The sequence below is a fragment of the Heterodontus francisci genome, chromosome 36 (assembly GCF_036365525.1).
Source record: "Heterodontus francisci isolate sHetFra1 chromosome 36, sHetFra1.hap1, whole genome shotgun sequence".
Lineage (NCBI taxonomy): Eukaryota > Metazoa > Chordata > Chondrichthyes > Heterodontiformes > Heterodontidae > Heterodontus > Heterodontus francisci.
In genome coordinates this window covers 44736312-44761032 of record NC_090406.1, presented here as the reverse complement: position 1 = coordinate 44761032, position 24721 = coordinate 44736312, and the positions used below count along the sequence as shown (strand labels likewise).

General features: G+C 44.6%; 1 protein-coding gene across 2 annotated transcripts in view; it reads right to left on the bottom strand.

The window, feature by feature from the left end:
• Positions 1 to 2244: 2244 nt before the first annotated feature.
• Positions 2245 to 24721, bottom strand: part of plppr3a (phospholipid phosphatase related 3a) — a 128478-nt gene continuing 106001 nt past the window's right edge. For both annotated transcript variants that reach the window (XM_068016614.1, XM_068016615.1), the window contains 2 exons: positions 21008 to 21181; positions 2245 to 6216 (listed from right to left, as the gene is read on the bottom strand). In XM_068016614.1, the coding sequence (XP_067872715.1) occupies positions 4921 to 6216; positions 21008 to 21181 (1470 nt within the window). In that variant the 3' untranslated portion in view covers positions 2245 to 4920. The remainder of the gene's footprint in view (positions 6217 to 21007; positions 21182 to 24721) is intronic.

The window sequence follows — 24721 nt, the reverse complement described above, 5'->3', positions numbered from 1 at the left end:
TTCTAACAGGATCTGACAGGGTAGATGCAGGAAGGGTGCTCCCGATGGTGGGGGAGTCCAGAACCAGGGGTCATAGTCTAAGGATACGGGGTAAACCTTTCAGGACTGAGATGAGGAGAAATTTCTTCACCCAGAGAATGGTGAGACTGTGGAATTCCCTACCACAGAAAGCAGTTGAGACCAAAACATTGTATGTTTTCAAGAAGGAGCTAGATATAGCTCTTGGGTCTAAAGAGATCAAAGGGTATGGGACGAATGCGGGAAGAGATTACTGAGTTGGATGATCAGCATAGTAGATGCCATGGCACTATTCAAGAGCAGGAGAGTTCTCCCTGGTGTCCTGACCAACATTTATTCCTCAACCAGCATCACTAAAACAGATGAACTGGTTATTTTCACATTGCTGTTAGTGGGCACTTGCTGTGCACAATTTGGCTGCTGCATTTCTTACACAACAAAAGTGAACACACTTCAAAAGTACTTAATTGGCCGAAAAGTGCTTTGGAATGTACTGAGGTCATGAAAGGAACTATATAAATGCAAGTCTTTCTTTTGAAAGTTGAACTGTCATGTGATCTGCTCAATAAATTTAAATGGCATTGAGTTATAGATTGGATTCTTGATTCAAAACTATTTTCACACCTGAAAGAAATGTGAATAAAGAAAATATCACCAGCGTTAACTTGTTTACATTGAAGCCCCAAGGGAGGTAGTTCACTGAGCCAGCTTCCTTATGTTGTCATAGCAATGGAGAAGGAAAATCCGTATAGCATATGCTGCATGTGATATGTTCGTGCTTTGGTGCATTTCATTGGGTACAGAGTAGAAAAAGCTTCTGTTCTCCAGCGCTGTCATTCATCACCTCAACAGCTCCATTTGTCTGAAAACAAACCACCTTTCTGCTGTCATTCACACCACAACAGCGACTTGCATTTATATAGCACCTATGGCATAGTAAAAACATCTCAAGGTGCTTCACAGAAGCGTTATTAGAGAAAATTTGACACTGAGCCACATAGGGCAGAACTAAACCCGTGACCAAAAGCTTGGTTAATCAGGTAGGCTTTAAGGAACAGCTTAAAAGGTGCCATGCAGGCCCCCACCTGCCAAGCATGAGGCATATTAATTTTGCCACATGGACATTAAATTTCAAACTGTTGTTGAAGTGAAGAAAGAACTCGCTTTAAAAGGTTTCCAGATCTTGGCTGGAAAGACATTTGCATACTAACACAGAGTGCTTGGAAAGGGCAAAAGGACCATTCCCTGACACATTCAACCCACAATGGACTTTTGACCACCAGATGTTGAAGGTGGGGGAGCTCACTGTTGGCACTATTGCAGGTTGACTGTTAAGAGGCCGAATACACAAACACACATGGTCAAACCAGCTAGTCACATGACTAACCTGCTGGGCAACCTGATATTTTTAAATTTGTACGAGCAGTTTGGGCAAAGAGCAGAATGCTTCTGGACTGAGATCTCTCCTGGCTGGCTTGCCACAGCCTCTCCTGTCTGCCTGCTCTCATCTCTTTCTCACAAGCCTCTGAATCCACTGAAGATACATGAACCCCAAGAAAGAAAAATCTCCTACAGGGAACAAGGTTTAAGAATACTGGGTCCCAACGAAAAGCAAGATCTACCTACAATCAAGGAATCTACAGTGAGCTCGAATAACTGTAACAAATACTCTTCAGATATTGGCTCAAACCTTTCCACTTTATTTCTTCTGCTCTTTTCTGTCTCTATCTGCATGTGTCTATCACGCATGCATGCTACTGTGGGTGCGTCGTGTATCCATAGGCGTCAACCGAATTAGAATTAAAGTTCAAGTTTAATAAATTTCAACTTTTCTCCTTTAAACCTAAGAAAGCCTGTTTGTGCCGGTTTCTTTGCTTTATAATTGGAAAGCAGTGAACAAGGATTCACCAAGGGGGAGATAAAAACAGTGTGTTTAAAAATAAACCCTGTTACAGTAAGACCAGGTGAAGGCTGAAAGGGAACCCTAGACCTCGTTCTCACCTGGTCGTAACAAAGGAGAAGAGAGTGGTAGAGAAAGAGATTTAGGGATGGAAGTCTAGAGCTTAGGGCCCAGGCAGTTGAAGACACGGCCGCCAATGGAGGGGGCGATGAGAATCGAAGATAAGTAACAACACTCTAAAGAAACTGTTGCTCCTCAGAAACTGAGGAGAGCTATGCAATACACACTATTTTTTAAAAACATTGTTTATTGAATTCACCATTAATTCTAAAGCTTGTTTCTGTCCAAATGACACCTTCAAAGTACAAAATACTTCAGTACATCTGGACCTACCATTAAAATCACTAGCATAACACAACAGTTAGCTTCACGAAGACAGGCGCATTATTCCTCACACTTAATAACAAAGTTACTCTATAAACAGTAATCATTCAGACAACCACTAGAAGAAGTGCTGTTTGGAACCAGTCTCCACTTTGTTAGTAACTGTCTATTTACACACAACCAATTTTTCAAATGCTGGGTTTACATGCGTGTACCTGTGTTCATCTGCATTCCTCTGCCACATGGGCTTTCAGATTCCCAATATCATGGAGTTGACTTTAACCCAACTCATCTCTTTATTGTTCTTCTTCATCTGGTGGTGTCACCTGCCTGACTGACAGTGGCCGTCTATACTGATGGACAGTCCATCAGCTTGTCATTTCCAAATAAGTTGGAATATTCCATTTCCACACAGCCTGGCTCTGACTGATGAACTCGCCACCCATCTTGAATGGAATTACCCAGCATTGAATCTCAACTGTACCCCACTGCCCCATGGAATACTCTAGAATGAGTGGCATAGTTGCTGAAGTGCAAACTCCTTCTAGAGGTCTAAGGGTTGCCAATAGCTTTGAGTGAGCTGGTTTTATTGACTAATGCTTTAAAAAAAACTGACCAATCATCCTGTGCAACATGAGCAGGCGTCACTAAACATCAAGCAGGCCGACTATTATTTTCAGATTATATATCAAGTAAACATTCTGTGTAGCTTTCAGAACTAGCCAGTAACATTCATAAAAATGACTCTCTATGCATTTCGAATCCTGGTCATTAAGAGGTTCACAAGCAATCGTAACATCACCAAACAGTATTGCAACTGAAACATTAGCTGGAGGAAATGAAACATTGTCTTGATTCTGTGCAAAGCTGCCACCCACTGCAGTCCTGAAGCAGTCATGGCTGGTTGCTCCTCTTCCCAATTTATATGTTTTCCATGTGATTGAATCCCTGTTTTCCACCCCTCCCAATCTTCAACAAAGGAGAGTACAATGGGTGTCACTTGGCAGAGCAGGCTCAAGGGGTTGAATGGCCTACTCCTATTGTTGTGTTCCTCTGTACGGTTCTGACACCAATGTGAATCTCAGCAAGGGGAGGTGGATGTTCAAAATGTACAGCACCTATGGATTGGACTGATCTTCAGCAAGTGGCTGAGAATTGGTTAGATTCAATCAGATATGTTATAATGAGTCACAGTGCTGTCCTTGGGAAGAGCCTTGGCCAATTTAGGCCTTTGAATTATGATGTGCAAACTTCAAACTTAACATACTAAAGGGAAATACATGACAGGCATCATTTGTCATCCACATCCCGGTTGGTGTGGCGATTAATATGGACTCTAATATCTAATTAACATATTGCATTCCCATATATTGCTTGCATTTCAAAACTGGACAATACATGTCCTACATATCGACCTAATAGTCTGTTTTGCAGTATATCTACCTCAGATGTTTCATATTCCCCCATATCATAGTGATCATACATCAGGATTAAATCACGTTTGTTTTTAAAATTTAAAAAACAGGAAATGCTGGAATCACTCAGTGGGTCAGGAGCACCTGGGGTGATAGAAACAGAGTTAATGTTGTAAAGTGTTGGCCTTTCATCAGAATTCCAGAGTGGAAATAAACTGAAATGTTAACTCGGCTTCTCTCTCCACAGATGCTGCCAGACCTGCTGTGTATTTCAAGCATTTTCTGTTTTTATTTCAGATTTCCAGCATCTGCAGTATTTTGCTTTTGTTCAGTTGTTCTTAGCTCAAGCTTGCTGTCTTGTTCTAGCAAGTTAAGTGGTGAGATCACTTTGCTTGTCTATTTACAATCAATAACCACGTCAATGAAAAGATTTTAGCACCCACGTATCTCTTATACAATTAAACAGTCCGTAAGTTTGTGCCAACGCTTATTTTGCAAAGGTTGGCTACCATTTGGCACAGGTATACTAGGCATTACTGTCCTGATGTCTTGTACAAAGTACCATGTTTGGCACAGAATGCTGACCACATATTAAATTATCACAATGTAACAGATTCGCCATTGGGTCAACCACAAATGATACAAGTCTCATTTCTTGTTTCTTTAACCATTATCAATTTAAAACCACAACTTAAATACAAGACTACAATTTCAAAAGCTTGAAGTAGGTTAGAACACAAGTGACATATGAGTTAAAATGGCCCATAACATCCTGGCCTCTTAAGTAATTAATTGGCTGTGAAGTGCTTTGGGACGTTCTGACGTCACGAAATGTGCTATTAAATGCAATTCCTTCGTTCTTTCATTCTTCTTTCTCAACAATATCTGAACAAAATCCCACGAAGGTTCTTGGATCTTTAAACCTGGATCTCTATTCCCACCCTTTCGTTTGTCCTCTGATTCAAGGGAAAGGCTCAAACTGCAATGAAATCAGTTTTGAAGAAGGGTATGAATCAAGCTGGAAAAGTCTGAAAACAGAGATCTCCATCGAAACTCTTTTATTGCTCCCAGTTTGTTCAATGTGGGAATCAACGCATTGCATGGATAGCCAATTCTCAACAGTTAAACATTGTAGGGATTTGGTACCCTGAATACTTCAATAGGCTATGTACAAGAGATGCCAATCCATTTTAAAGGCCCTGTTCAGTCTTTGAACCTCCTGTTGGCTTGAAGTTTCTTGAAGTAAGCATCCTGATCACTATCTGTGCTGGATTCCCGCTCACCTAGGAATACGGTGTTAGGTTTTCTTCTCAATGTCGAGTCCCGGCTAGAGGCAATGGTCAGTGTCTCTGAATTGGTTTCACTCCTCTCAGCTCCTGCAACGTTGATTGTGGCGACGCTGCAGAAACGAGCATCTTCCTGTTCAAGGTCACTGGCAGACGAACCAGGTGAGATGCCGCTATTTTTGGCCGACCTATAGCTTCTGTAGTCCCTGTTCAGGTCATTCAACTCATAGGCGTCGTGAATGTCTGCGCTGCCCTGAGGAGATTTCCATTCCCAGGGTCCCACACCGCCATTTCCAGAAGAGACATGCACGATTGGATGGGACCCATGGGCATCGACTGTGACAATGCTGGAGGAGTCGCGCTCGGAAGGGGATTTGTAGTGCGAGGACTCCGAGCTACTTGACCCCTCGGAGTGTTTCGGGGTTACCGTGATCATACTTTGCTGCTTTGACATGGCAATGACCTGCATGATGCGTGGTTGGTTGTTGGGCCGTGGGACTCCTCCCTTCTCTGCCATGAGCATCCACTTTGCCCGAGCTGAATTACTCTTGGGGGATGTGCTGACATTTCCTTGGGTTTCTTCAGGAATATGAACCAGCTGAGAGGGCCCAGGCCTTGACTGGATCAGTACCCGTGCACCACTACCTCTTTCTGAGTTCCTGGCTTGCACTGTGGGATACAGTGATGACGGCATGGCCTCATCTTGGTCAAACGCTGCACCTCTCAACTCCAAAGCCGTCCTCATTTGGGGCTGTGATTGGCTGATAGTCGGGTCATGATCCAAAGACATGCAGTCAATTGACTTTTGCTTCCATTGGGAAATGAGCTGCTTGGACCGAGAGGCGTCCATTGAGACGTGGATCGTCATGTGACGGCGGGCAGCTTCATCCAGATTAGGTGTGTTGACACGGGGCAAAGTGTTGCTGAAGGTCACCATGTTTTCCTTGCCCATTGGGCTGCGCGGTGCTAGTAGTTCCACATCGACACTAGCGCGTTTCAGGCTGTTAAGGGAATTTTTCTCTCGTTGTGCCAGGTGGTGATCCAGACCATCGAGCCTCGGCTGCGGATTCAGCTCGTCCGTGCTAAGGGATTTACTTTGCTGATAGACAGAGTCATGGCGTAGGTGTGTCAGGGGCCTGAGCCCACCCTTAGGCGGATGTTTCGTGGGAGAAGTATCCTCTGATGCCTTGAAGTTACCCACGGCATGAAATCCCTGTGAAAGTAAAATAAGGAACAATAATATCCAATTTTCATGCCTGAAATATGATTGAGTCTGACAACCCACATTCAGTTTAAGCTTTGAAATTAAGGACCATCTGTACTGAAGATGAAAAAAAAAGAGATCAAACCACTTCTTAATTTCAAAAGAAATTGTGTTCACCAAGAGCAGCTATGTTACCGCCAGGGAATTAAACTCTTCCTTAAAATCCTGAATTCTACTTTAATTCATAGTCATGTAGGCCCTGAATTTTCTCGCTCTTTCCACTTATGTGCCATTGTAACTTCATTGGACGTACTGACCTTGTCCACTGAGAGGGCCTTCACCTCAATCTCTTCAGTGTATCAAACCCTCAGCTTGCATTTCTCAACAGAAGTGTAGCATAGGATCTCACAACAATGGTGTTACATAGAATAACATCAAATTTGCAACACAGAAACAGGCCATTCAGCCCAACTGGTCTGTACTACAATGATCCTCCTCCCACCTTACTTAATCTAACCTTATCAGCATATCTTTCTATTCTTGACATGAAACAAATGCTTCTTTTAAGTAGCTGAAAGTAAATCACCAATTACTGGTTGCAAAACTTTCCTGGTATTCCCTTGAGTGTGAAAGGTTGATCTGATTGAAGTGATAAAGGGTTTTGACAAGGTAGAGACAGAGGCATTATTTCCTCTGATGGGGGAAATCCAGAACAATCTTACAATAAGGAATGAAATCGGGATTGCTCACACAAGGTAGTGAAATCCGGAATACTGTCCCCTAAAAGGCTATGGATGCTGAGGATCAATTGAAATTTGCAAGACTGAGAACGCTAGATCTTTGTTAAGTCAGGGCATCAAGGGATATAAAGTGAAGGTGGAGAAATGGAGTTGAGGCACAGATCGGCCTGGATCTAACTGAATGGTGGAATAGGCTCAAGGGGCTGAATGGCCTCATGCTGCTAAACATTCTAACAGATGATATCACATGGTGTGTACTTCCCTAATGGTGGCCTGCAATTCCTTTGTAAAATGGCAATGTCCTCATGTATAAAATACCACACTCCATTACGATTTCACAGAAAAGTGCCGTTAGAATAAAGTTTAGATGTCTAAGTTAATTATTATACTTACAGCTGACAGATCACTGAATAAATAACATGCATCCTTTATCTAGTTTCATTAAAAAAAACAGATTAAGACTTGCTTCAGTAAACCAGTATATTGTTGTAACATTTGCTAAGCTATAATTATCCTAGAACCTTCATCGCTTGTCAAATCCGTATGTATAATTAATGCCCATAGACAAGACACTGGTAAAGAGGTGTCAATGGAAACGATTAGTTGGCAAATGTGTCTGTCGCAGTGGGGTAGCTGTGAATTATTTCACTATCCAACCTGCCCCGTCGCTCTGCAGTGTACCTCAGGAAGGCACAACTTTTGTTGGTCTTGAACTTGTAATTTGATTGGTCCTTGCCGGACGTTTTATTAGGTTAAAGGTACAATATAAATGCAAGTTGCTGTGGATAGATTTTCTGGTCCTAGATGATAGATGCAAAAGGAGAAGTGAGTGGCACAGTGAGTTAGAAACTGGTCTTTCATCTCCAGAAACTAAATTTAAATCCAGCCCAGTCTACATAAGGAAATAGGAATAGCACTTAGGCCATTCGGCCCCTAGAGCCTGCTCCACAATTGAATAAGGTCATGGCTGACTTTCTCCCTCAATTTTTCCATCATATACCCCATATCCTTTGATTTCCTTTAGTGCCGAAAAATTTATCAATCCCAGCCTTGTACATACTTAATGTATGAGCATCCACAGCCCCAGGGTAGAGAATTCCAAAGATTCACAACCCTCTGAGTGAAGGAAATTCTCCTCATCACAGTCCTAAATGGCCAACCCCCTATTCTGAATCTATGACCTCGAGTTCTAGACTGGTGAAACTGCATCAAGCCCTCTAAGAATGTTATATGTTTCAATGAAATGACCTTCCTTTTTTAAACTCCAGAGAATACAGGCCCATTCTACTCAATCTCTCCTTGTGGGAAATGGGAAAAGAATGTCACACTGGCACAATAGGAAATGCTCTTCTGACATTGGTATTGAGGTAATGTTGTTGGGACAGAGTAGAGAGAGCTTTACCCTCTATCTGGCTCTGCTATACTTAGTTCAGAAGTGCTTGATGCTGACCCTGGTTACATAAAATGGGAACAGTTCCAGATCCAACGCAGTGATTGCATTTTTGCATGTATAAATACATGGTAGAATGACATAAACATCTTCGAATAATTTATGCATGAGGTTACCAAAATGATAAACTACTTACAGAAAAAAATGGAAGGATGTTAAGTCTGATTGTGACGCTTAGATTTTGAAGGGGCGAAACTCAGATTTGGAATGTAAGTACTCTGATGATAAGATCATTTTCTGTTAATGTCTCTTGACGTCCAATTAATGAGAATCTATGGTTCTAGGGCATACCATGTCCCCATCCTAGTGTTTCTTATTGATTCTACAGAATCAGCAACTGCCGTGTTAATAAGCACTCAATCACTCAGGCTGAAAATGAGTTGCATTTATTGAAAAAGCCTCAGCACAGCAATAATCCAACGAGGACCAAGCTAAAAGTTGGAAAAAAGATCAATTGTAATTGGTCTGTAAATGGAACACTGGCAGCAATACTAGAAGCTGATCCTGCCCTCTGTGGTGACTCCTTAATGAATCATTCACAATGTCAGTACCAGAGCTTCCGGACTGTTAATCAATTACAAGTTACAACTCTCAATTTTGTTTCATTGGGCAAGTGTTACTAATTGGGATTGTTGCCATTCGCTCCACTAGGTATCAGCTGTGGCTCGGTGTCAACAATCACCCCTTGAAATCAGGAAAGCCATGAGTTCAAGTCCCACTTCAGAGACTTGAGCACATAATCTAGGCTGATATTACAGTGCAATACTGAGGGAGTGCCACGCTGTTGATGTTGCCGTCTTTCAGATGAGATTTTAAACCAAGGCCATATCTGGCCTCTCAGATGGACCTAAAAGATCCCACAGCACCATCTGATGAAGAGCAGGGGAGATTCTCCTTGGTGTTCTGGGCCAACATTTATCCTTCAACCAACACCACTAAACAAACAAATTATCTGGTCTGCAGCTCGAAGAGCTTCGGCTCAGAGTTGATGAGCTAGAATCTGAGCTTCAGACCCTCCGATGAATCAGGAAGGGGACAACGTTACCTGGACACTTTGTTCTAGGAGGCAGTCATACCCATTAGGTACTTCAGATATCGTCCACGGTCAGGGACAGAAGGGTGTGACTACAAGTGAGGCAAGTATGGGGATGGTGACAGTAGCACTGGAGGAGTCTCAGTCCAACAGGTTCAAGGTTCTTGCAGCTTGTGTGGACAGGAGCAGGAACTGCAGGGAGGATGAGAAAACTGGCCACAGCGCTGTGGTGCAGGGTGCCATTTAAGTGGAGTGGAGTGGGGTGCGTTGGGAATAAAAAGGAATGTCGTAGGAGTAAGGGACAGTATAGCTAAGGGGGTACATTTTGTTCTCTGCAGCCGACAGCACGAGTCCCGAAGGCTGTGTTGCCTGCCTGGTGCCAGGATTAAGGACATCTTCTCGGGGCTGGACAGGAACTTTAAGTGGAAGGGGAAGAATTCAGTTGTCGTGGTCCATGTGGGTACCAACGACAGAAGTAGGACTAAGAAAGAGGTTCTGCTGAGGGACTATGAGCACCTAAGGGCTAAATTAAAAAGCAGAACCGCAAAGATAATAACTTCTGGATTGCTACCTGAGCCACTAGCATAGGGTAAATTAGATTGGAGTGTTGAATGTGTGGCTCAAGAATTGGTGAGGGAGAAATGGATTTTGATTCATGGGGCACTGGTACCAGGACTGGGGAAAGAGGAAGCTGTACCATTGGGACGGCCTTCACCTTAGCCGCACTGGGACCAGTGTCCTGGCAAATCATATAAATAGTGCTGTAGAGAGGGCTTTACACTAAATAGTGGGGGGGGGGGGGGGGGGGGGGTTAGGTGAAGGGAAATTTGGAAAGTTAAAGAGAAAGAGCAAGGCAACAGTGCAGGGTAGCATTATGGATAATGATAACTAAAGTGTGACAAGAAAGGACAGAGTATACAAACATAAGTGTACACCAGCAAATAAGGTCAGACTCGGGAAAATGGTAAAAAAAAATTAATGGGCTCTTTATCTGAAAGCACACAGCATTTGTAACAACGTGGATGAATTGATGGCATAAATATAAATAAATGATTTCATAGCCCTTACAGAAATGTGGTTACAAGGTGACCAAGGCTGGGAATTGAATAGGCAGGGGTATTTGACATTTTGGAAGGATAGGAAGAAAGGAAAAGGAGGTGGGATAGCTCTGTTAGTAAAGGATAAGATCACTATAGTGAGAAATGATCTTGGCTCAGAATATCAAGATGTCAGCCAAGAGCGACGTCTCAATTCATTCCATCTTCGCTGCCTCCGGAGAATACTTGGCATCAGGTGGCAGGACCATATCTCCAACACAGAAGTTCGAGACGGCCAACATCCCCAGCTTATACACACTACTGAGTCAGCGGCGCTTGAGATGGCTTGGCCATGTGAGCCGCATGGAAGATGGCAGGATACCCAAGGACACATTGTACAGCGAGCTCGTCACTGGTATCAGACCCACCGGCCGTCCATGTCTCCGCTTTAAAGATGTCTGCAAATGCGACATGAAGTCCTGTGACATTGATCACAAGTCGTGGGAGTCAGTTGCCAGCATTCGCCAGAGCTGGCGGGCAGCCTTAAAGGCGGGGCTAAAGTGTGACGAGTCGAAGAGACTTAGCAGTTGACAAGAAAAAAGACAGAAGCGCAAGGGGAGAGCCAACTGTGTAACAGCCCCGACAAACAAATTTTTTTGCAGCACCTGTGGAAGAGCCGGTCACTCTAGAATTGGCCTTTATAGCCACTCCAGGCGCTGCTCCACACACCACTGACCAGCTCCAGGCACTTACCCATTGTCTCTCGAGATAAGGAGGCCAAAGACATAGAAACAGTTTGGATGGAGATAAAAAATAGCAAAGGAAAAAAGTCACTGGGTGAGAGTAGTTTATAAGCCCAACAGTAGCTACACTGTAGGACACAGTATAAATCAAGAAATAATGGTGACTTGTAGGAAAGGTACTGCAATAATTGTGGGCTGTTTTAATCTTCATATTGATTGGACAAATCAAAATGGCCAAGGGAGCCTGGAGGATGAGTTCATAGAGTCTGTTCGGGACAGTTTCTTCGAACAGTATGTTCTGGAACCAACCAGGGAGCAGGCTATTTTAGACTGGTAATGTGTACTGAGACAGGATTAATTACCTCAGAATAAAGGATGATCATAACATGATAGAATTTCACATTTAGTTTGAGGATAAAATATTGGGTCTGGAACTAGTGTCTTAAACTTAAATAAAGGTGTTTACAAGTGTATGAAGACAGAGTTGGCTAAAGTGGACTGGGAAAATGGGTTAAAAGGTAAGACAGAGAGAAGCAGTGGCAGACATTTAAGGAGATATTTCATAACTCTCAATAAAGAAATATTCCATTGAGAAAGAAAGACTCTATGAGAAGTATGCATCATCCGAGGCTGACTAAGGAAGTTAAGGATGGTATCAAACTGAAAGAAAAGTCGTACAATGCTGTGAAAATTAGTGGTAGGCCAGAAGATCGGGGAAATTTTAGAAACCAGCTAAGGATGGGTAAAAAATAAGGAGAAATTAAGATATGAGAGTAAACTAGCAGGAATGATAAAAACAGACAGCAAAAGATTCTACAAGTATATAAAAAGGAAAAGAGTAGCTAAAATAAGCATTGGTTCCATAGAGGATGAGGCTGGGGAATTAATAATGGGAAACAAAGAAATGGCAGATGCTTTGAACAAGTATTTTGTATCTGTCTTCATGGTAGAAGACACAAAAAGCATCCCAGTAATAGTAAAAAATCATGGGGCAAAAGGGAGGGATAATCTTGAAACAATAACTAGCACTAGAGAAAAGGTATGAGGATAACTAATGAGACGAAAGGCTGATAAGTCCCTTGTCCTGATAGCCTGCATCCCAGGGTCTTAAAAGAAGTGGCTGCAGAGATAGTGGATGCATTGATTGTAATCTTCCAAAATTCCATAGCTTCTGGAAAGGTCTCAGTGGATTGGAAAACTGCAAATGTAACAGCCCGATTCAAGAAAGGAGGCAGACAGAAAACAGGAAACTATAGGCCAGTTAGCCTAACATCTGTCATTGGAAAAATGCTGGAATCCATCATTAAGGAAGTAGTAGCAGGACAGTTAGAAAATCATAATGTAGTCAAGCAGAGTCAACAGGGTTTTATGAAAGTGAAATCATGTTTGACAACTTTATTAGAGTTCTTTGAGGATATGATGAACAGGGTGGATAAAGGAAATCTCGTAGATGTAGTGTATTTAGATTTCCAAAAAGCATTCAATAAGGTGCCACATAAAAGGTTATGACACAAGATAAGAGCTCATGCTGTAGGGGGTAATCATAGAAAGTTTAAGGCACAGAAAGAGGCCAGTTGGCCCATCGTGTCTGTGCTGGCCGAAAACCGATCCACCTATTCTAATCCCACCTTCCAGCATTTGGTCCGCCTGCAGAATATGGCACTTGAGGTGCATATCCAGACTCCTTTTGGATGAGTTGAGGGTCTCTGCCTCAACTACCCTTTCAGGCAGTGCATTCCAGACCATCACCACCCTCAGGGTGAAAAAGTTTTTCCTCATCTCCCCTCTAATTTTTCTACCAATCACTTTAAATCTATGCCCCCTAGTCACTGACCTCTCTGCTAAGGTAAATAGACCCTTCACCTCCACTCTATCCAGGCCCCTCAAAATTTTGTACATTACAATCAGATCCCGCCTCAGCCTTCTCTGTTCCAAGCAGAACAACCCAGCCTGTCCAATCTTTCCTCATAGCTGCATTTTTCCAGTCCTGGCAACATCCTCGTAAATCTCCTCTGTACCCTCTCTCGTGCAATTACATCCTTTCTGTAATGAGGTGACCAGAACTACACACAGTACTCAAGTTGTGGCCTTACCAATGATTTATACAGTTCCAGCATTACCTCCCTGCTCTTACATCCTATACCTCGGCTAATAAAGGAAAGGATTCCATATGCCTTCTTAACCACCTTATCGACCTGGCCTCCTACCTTCAGGGATCTGTGGACATTCACTCCAAGGTCCCTCACCTCCTCTACACCTCTCAGTATTTTCCCATTAATCGTGTATTCCTTTGCCTTGTTTAACCTCCCCATGCGCATCACCTCACACTTCTCCAGGTTGAATTCCATTTGCCACTTTTCTGCCCATCTGACCAGACCATCAATGTCTTCCTGCAGCCTACAGCTATCCTCCTCGCTATCTACCACACGGCCAATCTTTGTGTCGTCTGCAAACTTCTTGATCATGCCCCCTATATTTACGTCCAAATTGTTAATATATACCACAAAAAGCAGGGGACCCAGTACTGAGCCCTGCAGAATGCCACTGGAAACAGCCCTCCAGTCGCTAAAACACTGGTCAACAATTACTCTTTGTTTCCTGCCACAGAGCCAATTTTGTATCCACCTTGTTGCAATTCCATGGATCCCATAGGATTTTATTTTTTTAACCAGTCTGCCATGTGGAACCTTGTCAAAAGCCTTGCTAAAATCCATGTAGACCACATCAACTGCACTACCCTCATCTATCTTCCTTGTTACTTCTTCAAAAAATTTGAGCAAGTTGGTCAAACAAGATCTCCCCTTAACAAATCCATGCTGACTATCCTTGATTTACCTGTAATAAAAACAAGAAATGCTGGAAATACTCAGCAGGTCTGGCAGCATCTGTGGAGAGAGAAGCAGAGTTAACGTTTCAGATCAGTGACCCTGCTTCAGAACTGGCAAATATTAGAAATGTGAAAGGTTATAAGCAAGTAAAGCAGGGGTGGGGCAAGAGATAACAAAGAAGGTGTAAATAGGACAAGGTCACAGAATAGCTGAACAGAAGGCCGTGGAGCAAAGGCAAACAATATGTTAATGGTGTGTTGAAAGACAAAGCATTATTACAGATAGGGTGTTAATGGACTGAATCTTGAACAGCCACAAGTACAAACATGAAAAAAAAACAGTGGGTAAGCAAACTGAACAAACTAAGACGAAATAAAATAAAATAAACACAAAAAAAATTAAAAAGGAAAAAGAAAAAAATAACTAAAAATAAAAGTAAAATGGGGGGCCCGTCATGCTCTGAAATTATTGAACTCAATGTTCAGTCCAGCAGGCTGTAGTGTGTCTAATCGGTAAATGTGATTCTGTTCCTCGAGCTTGCCTTGATGTTCACTGGAACACTGCAGCAAATCCACAAACAGGACTGTCCCGGCAGACCCATTGTGTCAGCCTGCTCCTGCCCCACTGAACTTATTTCTTCCTACCTTGACGCTATCTTTTCTCCGCTGGTCCAGTCTCTTCCCACCTACATCTGTGACTCTTCTGACGCCCTACGTCATTTTGACAATTTCCAGTTTCCTGGCCCCAACTGCCTCCTCTTCACTATGGACGTCCAATCTCTCTACACCTCCATCCCCCACCAGGATGGTGTGAGGGCTCTCCACTTCTTCCTTGAACAGAGGCCCAACCAGTCCCCATCCACCACCACCCTCCTCCGCCTGGCTGAACTTGTTCTCACATTGAACAACTTCTCCTTCAACTCCACTCACTTCCTTCAAGTAAAAGGTGTTGCACTGGGTACCCACATGGGTCCTAGTTATGCCTGTCTTTTTGTGGGATACGTCAAACTTTCCTTGTTCCAGTCCTACTCAGGCCCCCTCCCCTAACTCTTTTTCCGGTACATTGATGACTGTATCAGTGCCATTTCCTGCTCCCGCCCGGAACTGGAAAACTTCATCAACTTTACTTCTAATTTCCACCCTTCTCTCACCTTTACATGGTCCATCTCTGACACTTCCCTTCCCTTCCTCGACTTCTCTATCGCATCTCTGGTGATAGGCTGTCTACTAATATCCATTATAAGTCCACTGACTCCCACAGCTACCTCGACTACACTTCTTTACACCCTGCCTCCTGTAAGGACTCCATTCCATTCTGCCAGTTTCTTCGTCTCCGACGCATCTGCTCTGATGATGCTACCTTCCATGACAGCGCTTCTGATATGTCTTCCTTTTTCCTCAACCAAGGATTCCCCCCCAGTGTGGTTGACAGGGCCCTCAACCGCACCTCTACCCTCACCCTTCCCCTCCCTCCCAGAACCGCGACAGGGTTCCCCTTGTCCTCACTTTCCACCCCATCAGCCTCCAGATCCAAAGGATCATCCTCCGCCATTTACGCCACCTCCAGCATGATGCCACTACCAAACGCATCTTTCCCTCCCTTCCCCTATCAGTGTTCCGAAGGGATCATTCCCTCCGTGACACCCTGGTCCACTCCTCCATTACCCCCACCGCCTTGTCCCCTTCCCATGTCACCTTCCCCTGCAATCGCAGGAGGTGTAATACCTGCCCATTTACCTCCTCTCGCCTCACTATCCCAGGCCCCAAACACTCCTTTCAGGTGAAGCAGTGATTTAATTGTACTTCTTTCAATGTAGTATACTGTACTCGCTGCTCACAATGTGGTCTCCTCTACATTGGGGAGACCAAACACAGACTGGGTGACCGCTTTACGGAACACCTCCGCTCGGTCCGCAAGCAGGACCCCAAGCTTCCGGTTGCTTGCCATTTCAACACTCCCCCCTGCTCTCATGCTCACAATCTCTGTCCTGGGCTTGCTGCAGCGTTCCAGTGAACATCAATGCAAGCTCGAGGAACAGAATCTCATTTACCGATTAGACACACTACAGCCTGCTGGACTGAACATTGAATTCAATAATTTCAGAGCATGATGGGCCCCCCATTTTACTTTTATTTTTAGTTTTTTTTTCTTTTTCCTTTTTTTAATAATTTTAGTGTTTATTTTATTTTATTTCATCTTAGTTTGTTCTGTTTGCTTACTCACGGTTTTCTTTCTATGTTTGTACTTGCGGCTGTTCAATTTTCAGTCCATTAACACCCTATCTGTAATAATGCTTTGTCTTTCAACACACCATTAACACATTGTTTGCCTTTGCTCCACGACCTTCTGGTCAACTATTCTGTGACCTTGTCCTATTTACACCTTCTCCTTTGTTATCTCCTGCCCCACCCCCGCTGTACTTGCTTATAACCTTTTCTTTCTTTTGGGCCTCCTGATCTCGAGAGACAATGGATACGCGCCTGGAGGTGGTCAGTGGTTTGTGAAGCAGCGCCTGGAGTGGCTATAAAGGCCAATTCTGGAGTGACAGGCTCTTCCACAGGTGCTGCAGAGAAATTTGTTTGTTGGGGCTGTTGCACAGTTGGCTCTCCCCTTGCGCCTCTGTCTTTTTTCCTGCCAACTACTAAGTCTCTTCGACTCGCCACAATTTAGCCCTGTCTTTATGGCTGCCCGCCAGCTCTGGCGAATGCTGGCAACTGACTCCCACGACTTGTGATCAATGTCACACGATTTCATGTCGCGTTTGCAGACGTCTTTATAACGGAGACATGGACGGCCGGTGGGTCTGATACCAGTGGCGAGCTCGCTGTACAATGTGTCTTTGGGGATCCTGCCATCTTCCATGCGGCTCACATGGCCAAGCCATCTCAAGCGCCGCTGACTCAGTAGTGTGTATAAGCTGGGGGTGTTGGCCGCTTCAAGGACTTCTGTGTTGGAGATATAGTCCTGCCACCAGGTGGCAGGACTATAACCTTTTACATTTCTAATATTTGCTAGTTCTGATGAAGGGTCACTGACCTGAAACGTTAACTTTGCTCGTCTCTCCACAGATGCTGCCAGACCTGCTGAGTATTTCCAGCATTTCTTGTTTTTATTTCAGATTTCCAGCATCCGCAGTATTTTGCTTTTATTTATTTACTTGATTAACCTGTGCCTTTCTAAGTGACAGTTTATCCTGTCTTTCAGAATAGATTCCAATAATTTACCCACTACTGAGGTTAGACTGACTGGCCTGTCTATTCAGTCTATCCTTTGCTCCCTTTTTAAACAGATGTACAACATTAGCAGTTCTCCAATCTTCCGTCACCACATCTGTATCCAGTGAGGACTGGAAAATGATGGTCAGACCTTCTGCTATTTTCTCTCTGGTTTCTTTTAACAGCCTACGGTACATTTCATCTGGCCCTGGTGATTTATCAACTTTCAAGGATGCTAATCCCATGAATACTTCCTCTCTCCCTACATTTATCACATCCAATACTTCACATTCCTCTTCCTTAACTACAATATCTATAATCGTCCCGCTCTTTTGTGAAGACAGACGCAAAGTATTCATTAAGAATCATACCAACATCTTCCGCTCCCATACATAGGCTACTTTTTCATTTTTTTATGGGCCCTACTCTCTCCTTAGTTATTTTCTTACTCTTAATGTATTGATAAAACATCTTTGGGTTCACCTTGATTTTGCTTGCCAATATTCTTTCATGCACTCTCCTAATTTCCTTTTTGATTTCACCCCTCCAGTTTTTATACTCCTCTCGGCTTTCTGCAGTATTGAGTTCTTGGTGTCGGACATAAGCTTTCCTTTTCTGCCTTATCGTACCCTTTAGGCTCCTTGACATCCACGGGGCTCTAGATTTGGCCGTCTCACCCTTTTTTTTGTGGGAACATGTTTACTTTGAACCCCTTGAATCTCCCCTTTGAATGCCTCCCACTGTTCTGACAGTGATTTACCTTCAAGTAGCTGTTTCCAGTCCACTTTCGCTAAATCACTCCTCAGTTAATAAAATTGGCCTTGCCCCAATTGAGAACTCTAATTCTTGTACTATCTCTGCCCTTTTTCATAATTATGTTAAAAGTGACTGAATTATGATCACTACCACCAAAATGCTCTCCCACTGCCACCCCTTCCACCTGACCATCTTCATTTCCTAAAACTAAGTCTAAAACTAGGCCCTCTCTTGTTAGACTTGCTACATACTGGGTCAAAAAGTTCTCCTGAATGCACCTCAAGAATTCTGCTCCCTCAATTCCTTTCACGCTAAAACTATCCGAGTTAATATCCGAGTTAAAATCCCGTACTATTACTGCCATATCGTTCTTGCACTACTCAGAGATTTGCCTACATATCTGCTCTTCTATCTCCCTCTGACTGGTTTGGGGGTCCACACCCAGCAGTGTGATTGCCCTTTTCTGTTCCTTAGCTCCATCCATATATCCTCATTTGATGAACCTTCCAACATATCATCCCTCCTCACAGCTGTAATAGTTTCCTTGACCAAAATTGCCACTCCGCCCCCTTTCTTATCCCCCTCCCGATCGCGTCTAAAAACCCTGCAACCAGGAACGTTGAGCAACCATTCCTGTCCTTCTGTGAGCCATGTTTCTGTAATAACTATGATATCATACTGCCACATGTCTCTGTGCCCTCAGCTCATCTGCTTTATTTGCTATAGTCCTTGCATTGAAATAGATACCTTTGAGCACTGACAAACTCTTTTTTTTATTTTCTAACCTTTGTTACCTCTGTCTTCCAGATTCATCCATTAGTTTCTGCCTTCCATTTTCATTTCTGAGTTTGTCCCAACTGAGTCTACCCTCAGGTCCCCACCCCCCTGCCAAACTAGTTTAAACCCTCCCCAACAGCACTAGCAAAATGTCCTGCAAGGAACTCAGTCCTGGCTCTGTTCAGGTGCAACCCGTTTGACCTGTATAGGTCCCATCTCCCCCAGAGCCGGTCCTAATGTCCCCGGAATCTAAAGCCCTCCCACCTACATCATCTTTCCAGCCATGCATTCACCTGTCTTATCCTTCTATTTCTATACTCACTTGCGTGTGGCACTGGGAGTAATCCGGAGATGACTACTTTTGAGGTCCTGCTTGCTAATTTCTTACCTATGTCGCAATATGTTAGCACAGATAGCGGACCGACTAACTAACAGGAAATAGAGAGTCGGGATAAACGGAACATTTTCAGGTGAGCAAACTGTAACTAGTGGAATGCCACAGGGGGTCAATGTTGGGGCCTCAACAATTAACAATCTATATTAATTACTGTGGTGAAGGGATCAAGTGCATTGTGGTCATATTTACTGACGATGCAAAGATCGATAGGAGAGCAAGTGTGAGGACACAAAGAGTCTGCAAAGGGACATCGATAGGTTAAGTGAGAGGGCAAACATTTGGCTGATGAGTATAATGTGGGAAAATATGAGGTTGTCCACTTTGGCAGGAAGAATAGAAAAGCAGAATATTTAAATGGAGAGAGACTGCAGAAAGCTGTGGTACAGAGGGATCTGGGTGTCCTTGTACATGAATCACAAAAAGTTAGCAGGCAGGTACAGCAAGTAATTAGGAAGGCAATGGAATTTTGGCATTTATTGCAATATAATAGTAAAAAAGTTTTGCAATAACTGCAGGACATTGGTGAGACCACACCTCGAGTACTGCACACAGTTTTGATCTCCTTATTTAAGGAGGGATATACTTGCATTGGAAGCAGTTCAAAGAAGGTTCACTAGGCTGATTCTTGGGATGGAGGGGTTGTCTTATGAGGAAAAGTTGAACCTATATTCATTGGCGTTTGGAAGAACGAGAGGTGATCTTATTGAAACATTTCAGATTCTGAGTTTTTTTGAAATTCATTTGCAGGATGTGGGAATCGCTAGCTAGGCCAGCATTTATTGCCCACCCCTAATTTCCCTTGAACTGAGTGGCTTACTAGGCCATTTCAGATGGCATTTAAGAATCAACCACATTGCTGTGGGGGAGTCACGTACAGGCCAGACCAAGTAAGGATGGCAAATTTCCTTCTCTAAAAGGACATTAGTGAACCAGATGGGTTTTTACAACAATTGACAATGGTTTCACAGTCACCATTAGACTAGTTTTTTTTAAAAAATTCCAGATTTATAAATTGAATTCAAATTTCATCATCTGCCATGGGGGGTTCAAACCCATGTCCCCCAGGGCATTAACCAGGGCTCTGGATTACTAGTCCAGTGACATTACCACTATGCCACCACCTCCCCCTTTACAGGGTCAATGCTGAGGATGTTTCCCCTTGTGGGGGAATCTAGAACTCAGGAGCACAGTTTCAAAATAAGGAGTCGCCATTTAACATGCGGATGAGGAGGAATTTCTTCTTTCAACGAATCATTATTCTTTGGAATTCTCTGAAGCAGTGGAGGCTAGGTCATTGAATATATTCAAGCCTGAGTTAGACAGATTTTTGATCTACCAGGGAGTTAAGGGTTATGGGAGATAGGCAAGAAAGTGAGGTTAAGGCCACAATCAGACCAGCCATGATCTTATTGAAAGGTGCAGCAGGCTCGAGGGGCCAAATGGCCTACTCCTGCTCCTATTTCTTATGTTATTATCTCATTGCATCTCGTGGGATCATGCTGCATGCAAATTGGCTGCCACGTTTCTTGAGATTACAACAGTAGCTACAGTTCAAACTTATTTCGTCGGCTGTAAAGCATTTTGGATATCCTGGAAGGGGCTATATATGTGCAAGTGTTTTTGTTCCTTTGTGATTGCAGAGGGGTAAATCTGCTGAGAGGACCTCCTGATCTCTGGCCACAACTTTAGCAGGGAGATCATTTATAAGAGAGGTGGCAGAGTGTGAGTGGCCCTGAGGAAATTCATCCCCCAGTACATTTTTCTCCTCATCACTGGCACATAACTGTATTTACGAGATTATGTAATACGCTATCAGTCACTCACCAGGTATGCAGCAATCCCGGCTCCAAAGATGAAACCCACATATACATCTATTGGGTGGCTCCTGTACTGTGTAATCTGGGTCAGGCCACAGATACCTGCAGCAATTGCAAAGGCAAAAACCAGCACTGGCTTCAGGAGTTTGGTGCAGTCAGATATCGTTGAGTTAAAGTACATCTGAAAAAAAACAGCACGAAAGATTTCATTCAGTCCCTTGAACATGTACCGCTATTCAATCGGATCATGACTGATCTGTATCTCAATTCGATTTACCAGTCTTAGCTCCAGATCTTTTGATAACCTTACATAACTGACATCTATCGATCTCAGTCTTGAAAGCTCCAATTGTCCCACCAGCACAGGCTTTTGAAGAAGAGAATTCCATAGTTTTACCCTGTTTTGTGTGAAAAAGTGCTTCCTGATTTTCCTCCTAAATGGCCCAGTGATAATTCAAAGATTCTTGATTCTCCCATCAGAGAAAAAAGATTCTTCGTATCCACCCCATCAAATCCTTTTGATCTTATAAACACCTTGACCAGATCATGCCTCAATCTCAAGGGAATACAAGCCAAGTTTATGCAACCTGCCCTCATAACTTAATCCCCTAAAACCAAGACACAAATGACATCCTATGTGATTGTGTCAAAGGTAAACTATTCTTCCTTGTCCTTCTCAACCTGTCTGCAGTCTTTGACCCAGTTGACCACATCATCCTCCTCCCATGCCTCTGCACTGTCGTCCAGTTGAATGCAACTGCTCGCACATGCTTCAATTCTTATCTATAATCATAGCCAGAGTTTCACCTGCAATGGCTTCTCTTCCTTCACCTGCACTATTATTTCTGGTGTCTCCTAAGGATTTATCCTTGGCCCCTTCCTATTTCGCATCTGCATGCTGCACGGTAGCGACATCATCCGAAAGCACGGTGTTAGTTTTCACACGTACACTGACGACAACCACCTCTATCTCACCACCACCTCTCAGCTATCCACTCTTGCTAAATTATCAGACTGCTCATCCGACATCCAGGCCAGACTTTTACACCCCCTGTAGGAGCAGGCTGGAGGTGGGGGGAGGAGGGCCACATAAAATTGAGTGGGAGGTGGGGGTGCCATTTCCATCGCCTTCCCTGCCCCCATTGCAATTTTATGAGCCGCGGCAGCAGTGAGAAGCGTCTCGCCCACTCCAGGCCAACTAAGGCCTTTAAGTGGCCAATTACTGCCACTTAAAGATCTCCTCCCACCGCTGCTGGTATATTACCGGCAGCAGGCAGGCAGTTCAAGACCTCAGGAGGCCGCGCAGTAAAACCTGGCAGCCTCCTTGCAGGCTTGGGGGGGGGGGGGGCTCCTTATCGGGCATCCTGATCCCCAGGAAGGGCTCCTCAACGGCACAAGCCACCCCCACTGCACTACATTCCACCGCAATTAAGTCCCCTTGGAGCCTGGCCGATTGTCCCCAACAAGGCCCCACACACTTACCTCCATTCTGGGGCCAGCGTCCCACTTGCTTTTCTGGCTGGATGCAGTCCCAGCAGTGGTCACTGCTCCAGGTGGCACTGCTGGGACGGAGAGCTGCTGGCCCCGATTGGCCGGCAGCTCTTGAAGGCGGGACGTCCTGCCTCAGCGGGGCAGACGTCCTGCTCGGGGTCAATTTAGGGCCTCGGCCACATAAAATCACAGTGTGGCTTCCAGACCCAGCAGAGGGAGGCACGCCCCTGACTTTTTGGCCAGTGGGCGGAGCCTCCAGCCCAACATAAAATTCCGGCCCCAGTATTGGATGAGCAGAAATTTCCTCCAGTTAAATATTAGTGAGACTAAGTCCATTGGCCGGAATTTTATGGTGGGTGGACAGGAGCTGGCCTCCAACGTACAAGTCGGTGGCGAACCCGCTTCCGCCTCGCCTGGGGATCCTTTCTGTATTTTATGGGCCCCCAGGCTTTAATTGATCCGAGGCGGGGCTCCCACCCGCTTGAGGGAAGAAGTCCCACCTCATTGAGCTGCCAGCCAATCAGTAGGCCGGCAGCTCTTCGCCCCAGCAGCGCCATTGGGAGTGGTGACCACTGCTGGGACTGCAGCCCAGCTGAAGATATAAGACATGGAGCCGGGAGTCCAGGCAAGTTTTCGTTGCCTTGCCGGGGGTAATCGGTCGTGCCCCGGCGAGGCAAGGGTGGTCGGTTGGGGGAAAGGGGGGCATGTTGGGTGCTGGGGGTGGTTGGGGTAGCGAGGGCAGCCCTCCATCGGGCACTCTATGTCCGATGAGCAGGGCTCTCCCCACCGCCCCCAACCCGGGATGACCAGCAGTCGCCTGGTTTTCCCAGGCGGTTTTTCCCGGCTCTAGGACGCCCGCTTGCCAAGCGTAAAATCCACATGGAGGCAGGCTAGGGACCTTAAGTAGCCACTTAAGGCCTTGATTGGCCTGGGGTGGGCAGGCCGTTTTCACCCCACCCTATGTAAAGGGGGCCAGAGGCGGGAGTGGGTCAGGAAAGCCTCCCGGAGCCTCCCACTCCATTTTACGACACCACCATCCACCCCCCCCACCACGCCACCATCCCACTCTTTGAGATGGCATAAAATTCCGGCCCTTGTCTTCAGTCCCCACTCCAAACTCCATTCCCTACCTACTGCATCCATCCTTCTCCCTGGCAACCTTGGTGTCATATTTGATTCAGGGATGAGCTTCCGACCACATATCCATGCCATCATTAAGACCACCTATTTCTGCCTCCATAACATCACCCAACTTTCTACATGACTGAACTCATCTACGCATTCATGCCTTCATTACCTCCAGACTTAACTATTCCAATGCAGTCCTGGCTGATCGCCCACATTCTACCCTCCATAAACTTGAGGTCATCCAAAACTCTGCTGCCTCTGTCCTTACTCGCACCAGCTCCCATTCTCCTATCACCCCCGTGCTTGCTGGCCTGCATTGGCTCCCGGTCAAGAAATGCCTTGATCTTAAAATTCTCATTGTGTTTTCAAATCCGTCCATGGCCTCATCCCTCCGTATATCTCTAATGTCTTCCAGCCCCACAACCCTTCGGGATGTCTGTGCTCATCTAATGTTGGCCTCCTGAGCATTACGGATTTGAATTTCTCCATCATTAGTGGCTGTGCTTTCAGCTGCCTCGGCTCTAAGCTCTGGAATTCCCTCCTTAATCCTCTGCGACTCTCCACCTCTCTTTCTTCCTTGAAGTCATCCTTAAAACTTTGACCAAGCTATTGGCCATCTGCCCTAATATTGCCTTATCTGGCTCGGTGTCGAAACTTGCTTTATAATGCTCCTGTGAAAAGTACCTTGAGGCATTTTATTACATTCAAGGTACTATATAAATATGTGTAGATGAGGTTGTTTGTATCAATCTGGTGAATTTGCGCTGTACCCCTCCAAGGTCAATATATCCTTCCTGAGGTGCAGTCAACAGAACGGAATGCAGTATTCCAGCCGGAGTCTGTCCAAGCAGTGCAGGTGAAGACAGGTTCAAGGGATAGAAAAATTGACTCAGATTACAAGGGAGTCTTATCACACTACAGGCTATGCTATTGTATAATTACATATTGGACAGTGTTTTCACATTCCTGAACATGAAACTCTCAGGCTATTTGGTCAATACTTCTGTGCCAAGTGCCTATCTAAGGTAAGATCTGAAACTTATAACAGGGATTGGGAACAGTGAGATCTAGGTAACGGGAGTGTGTGAGCAGAGTGAGATCT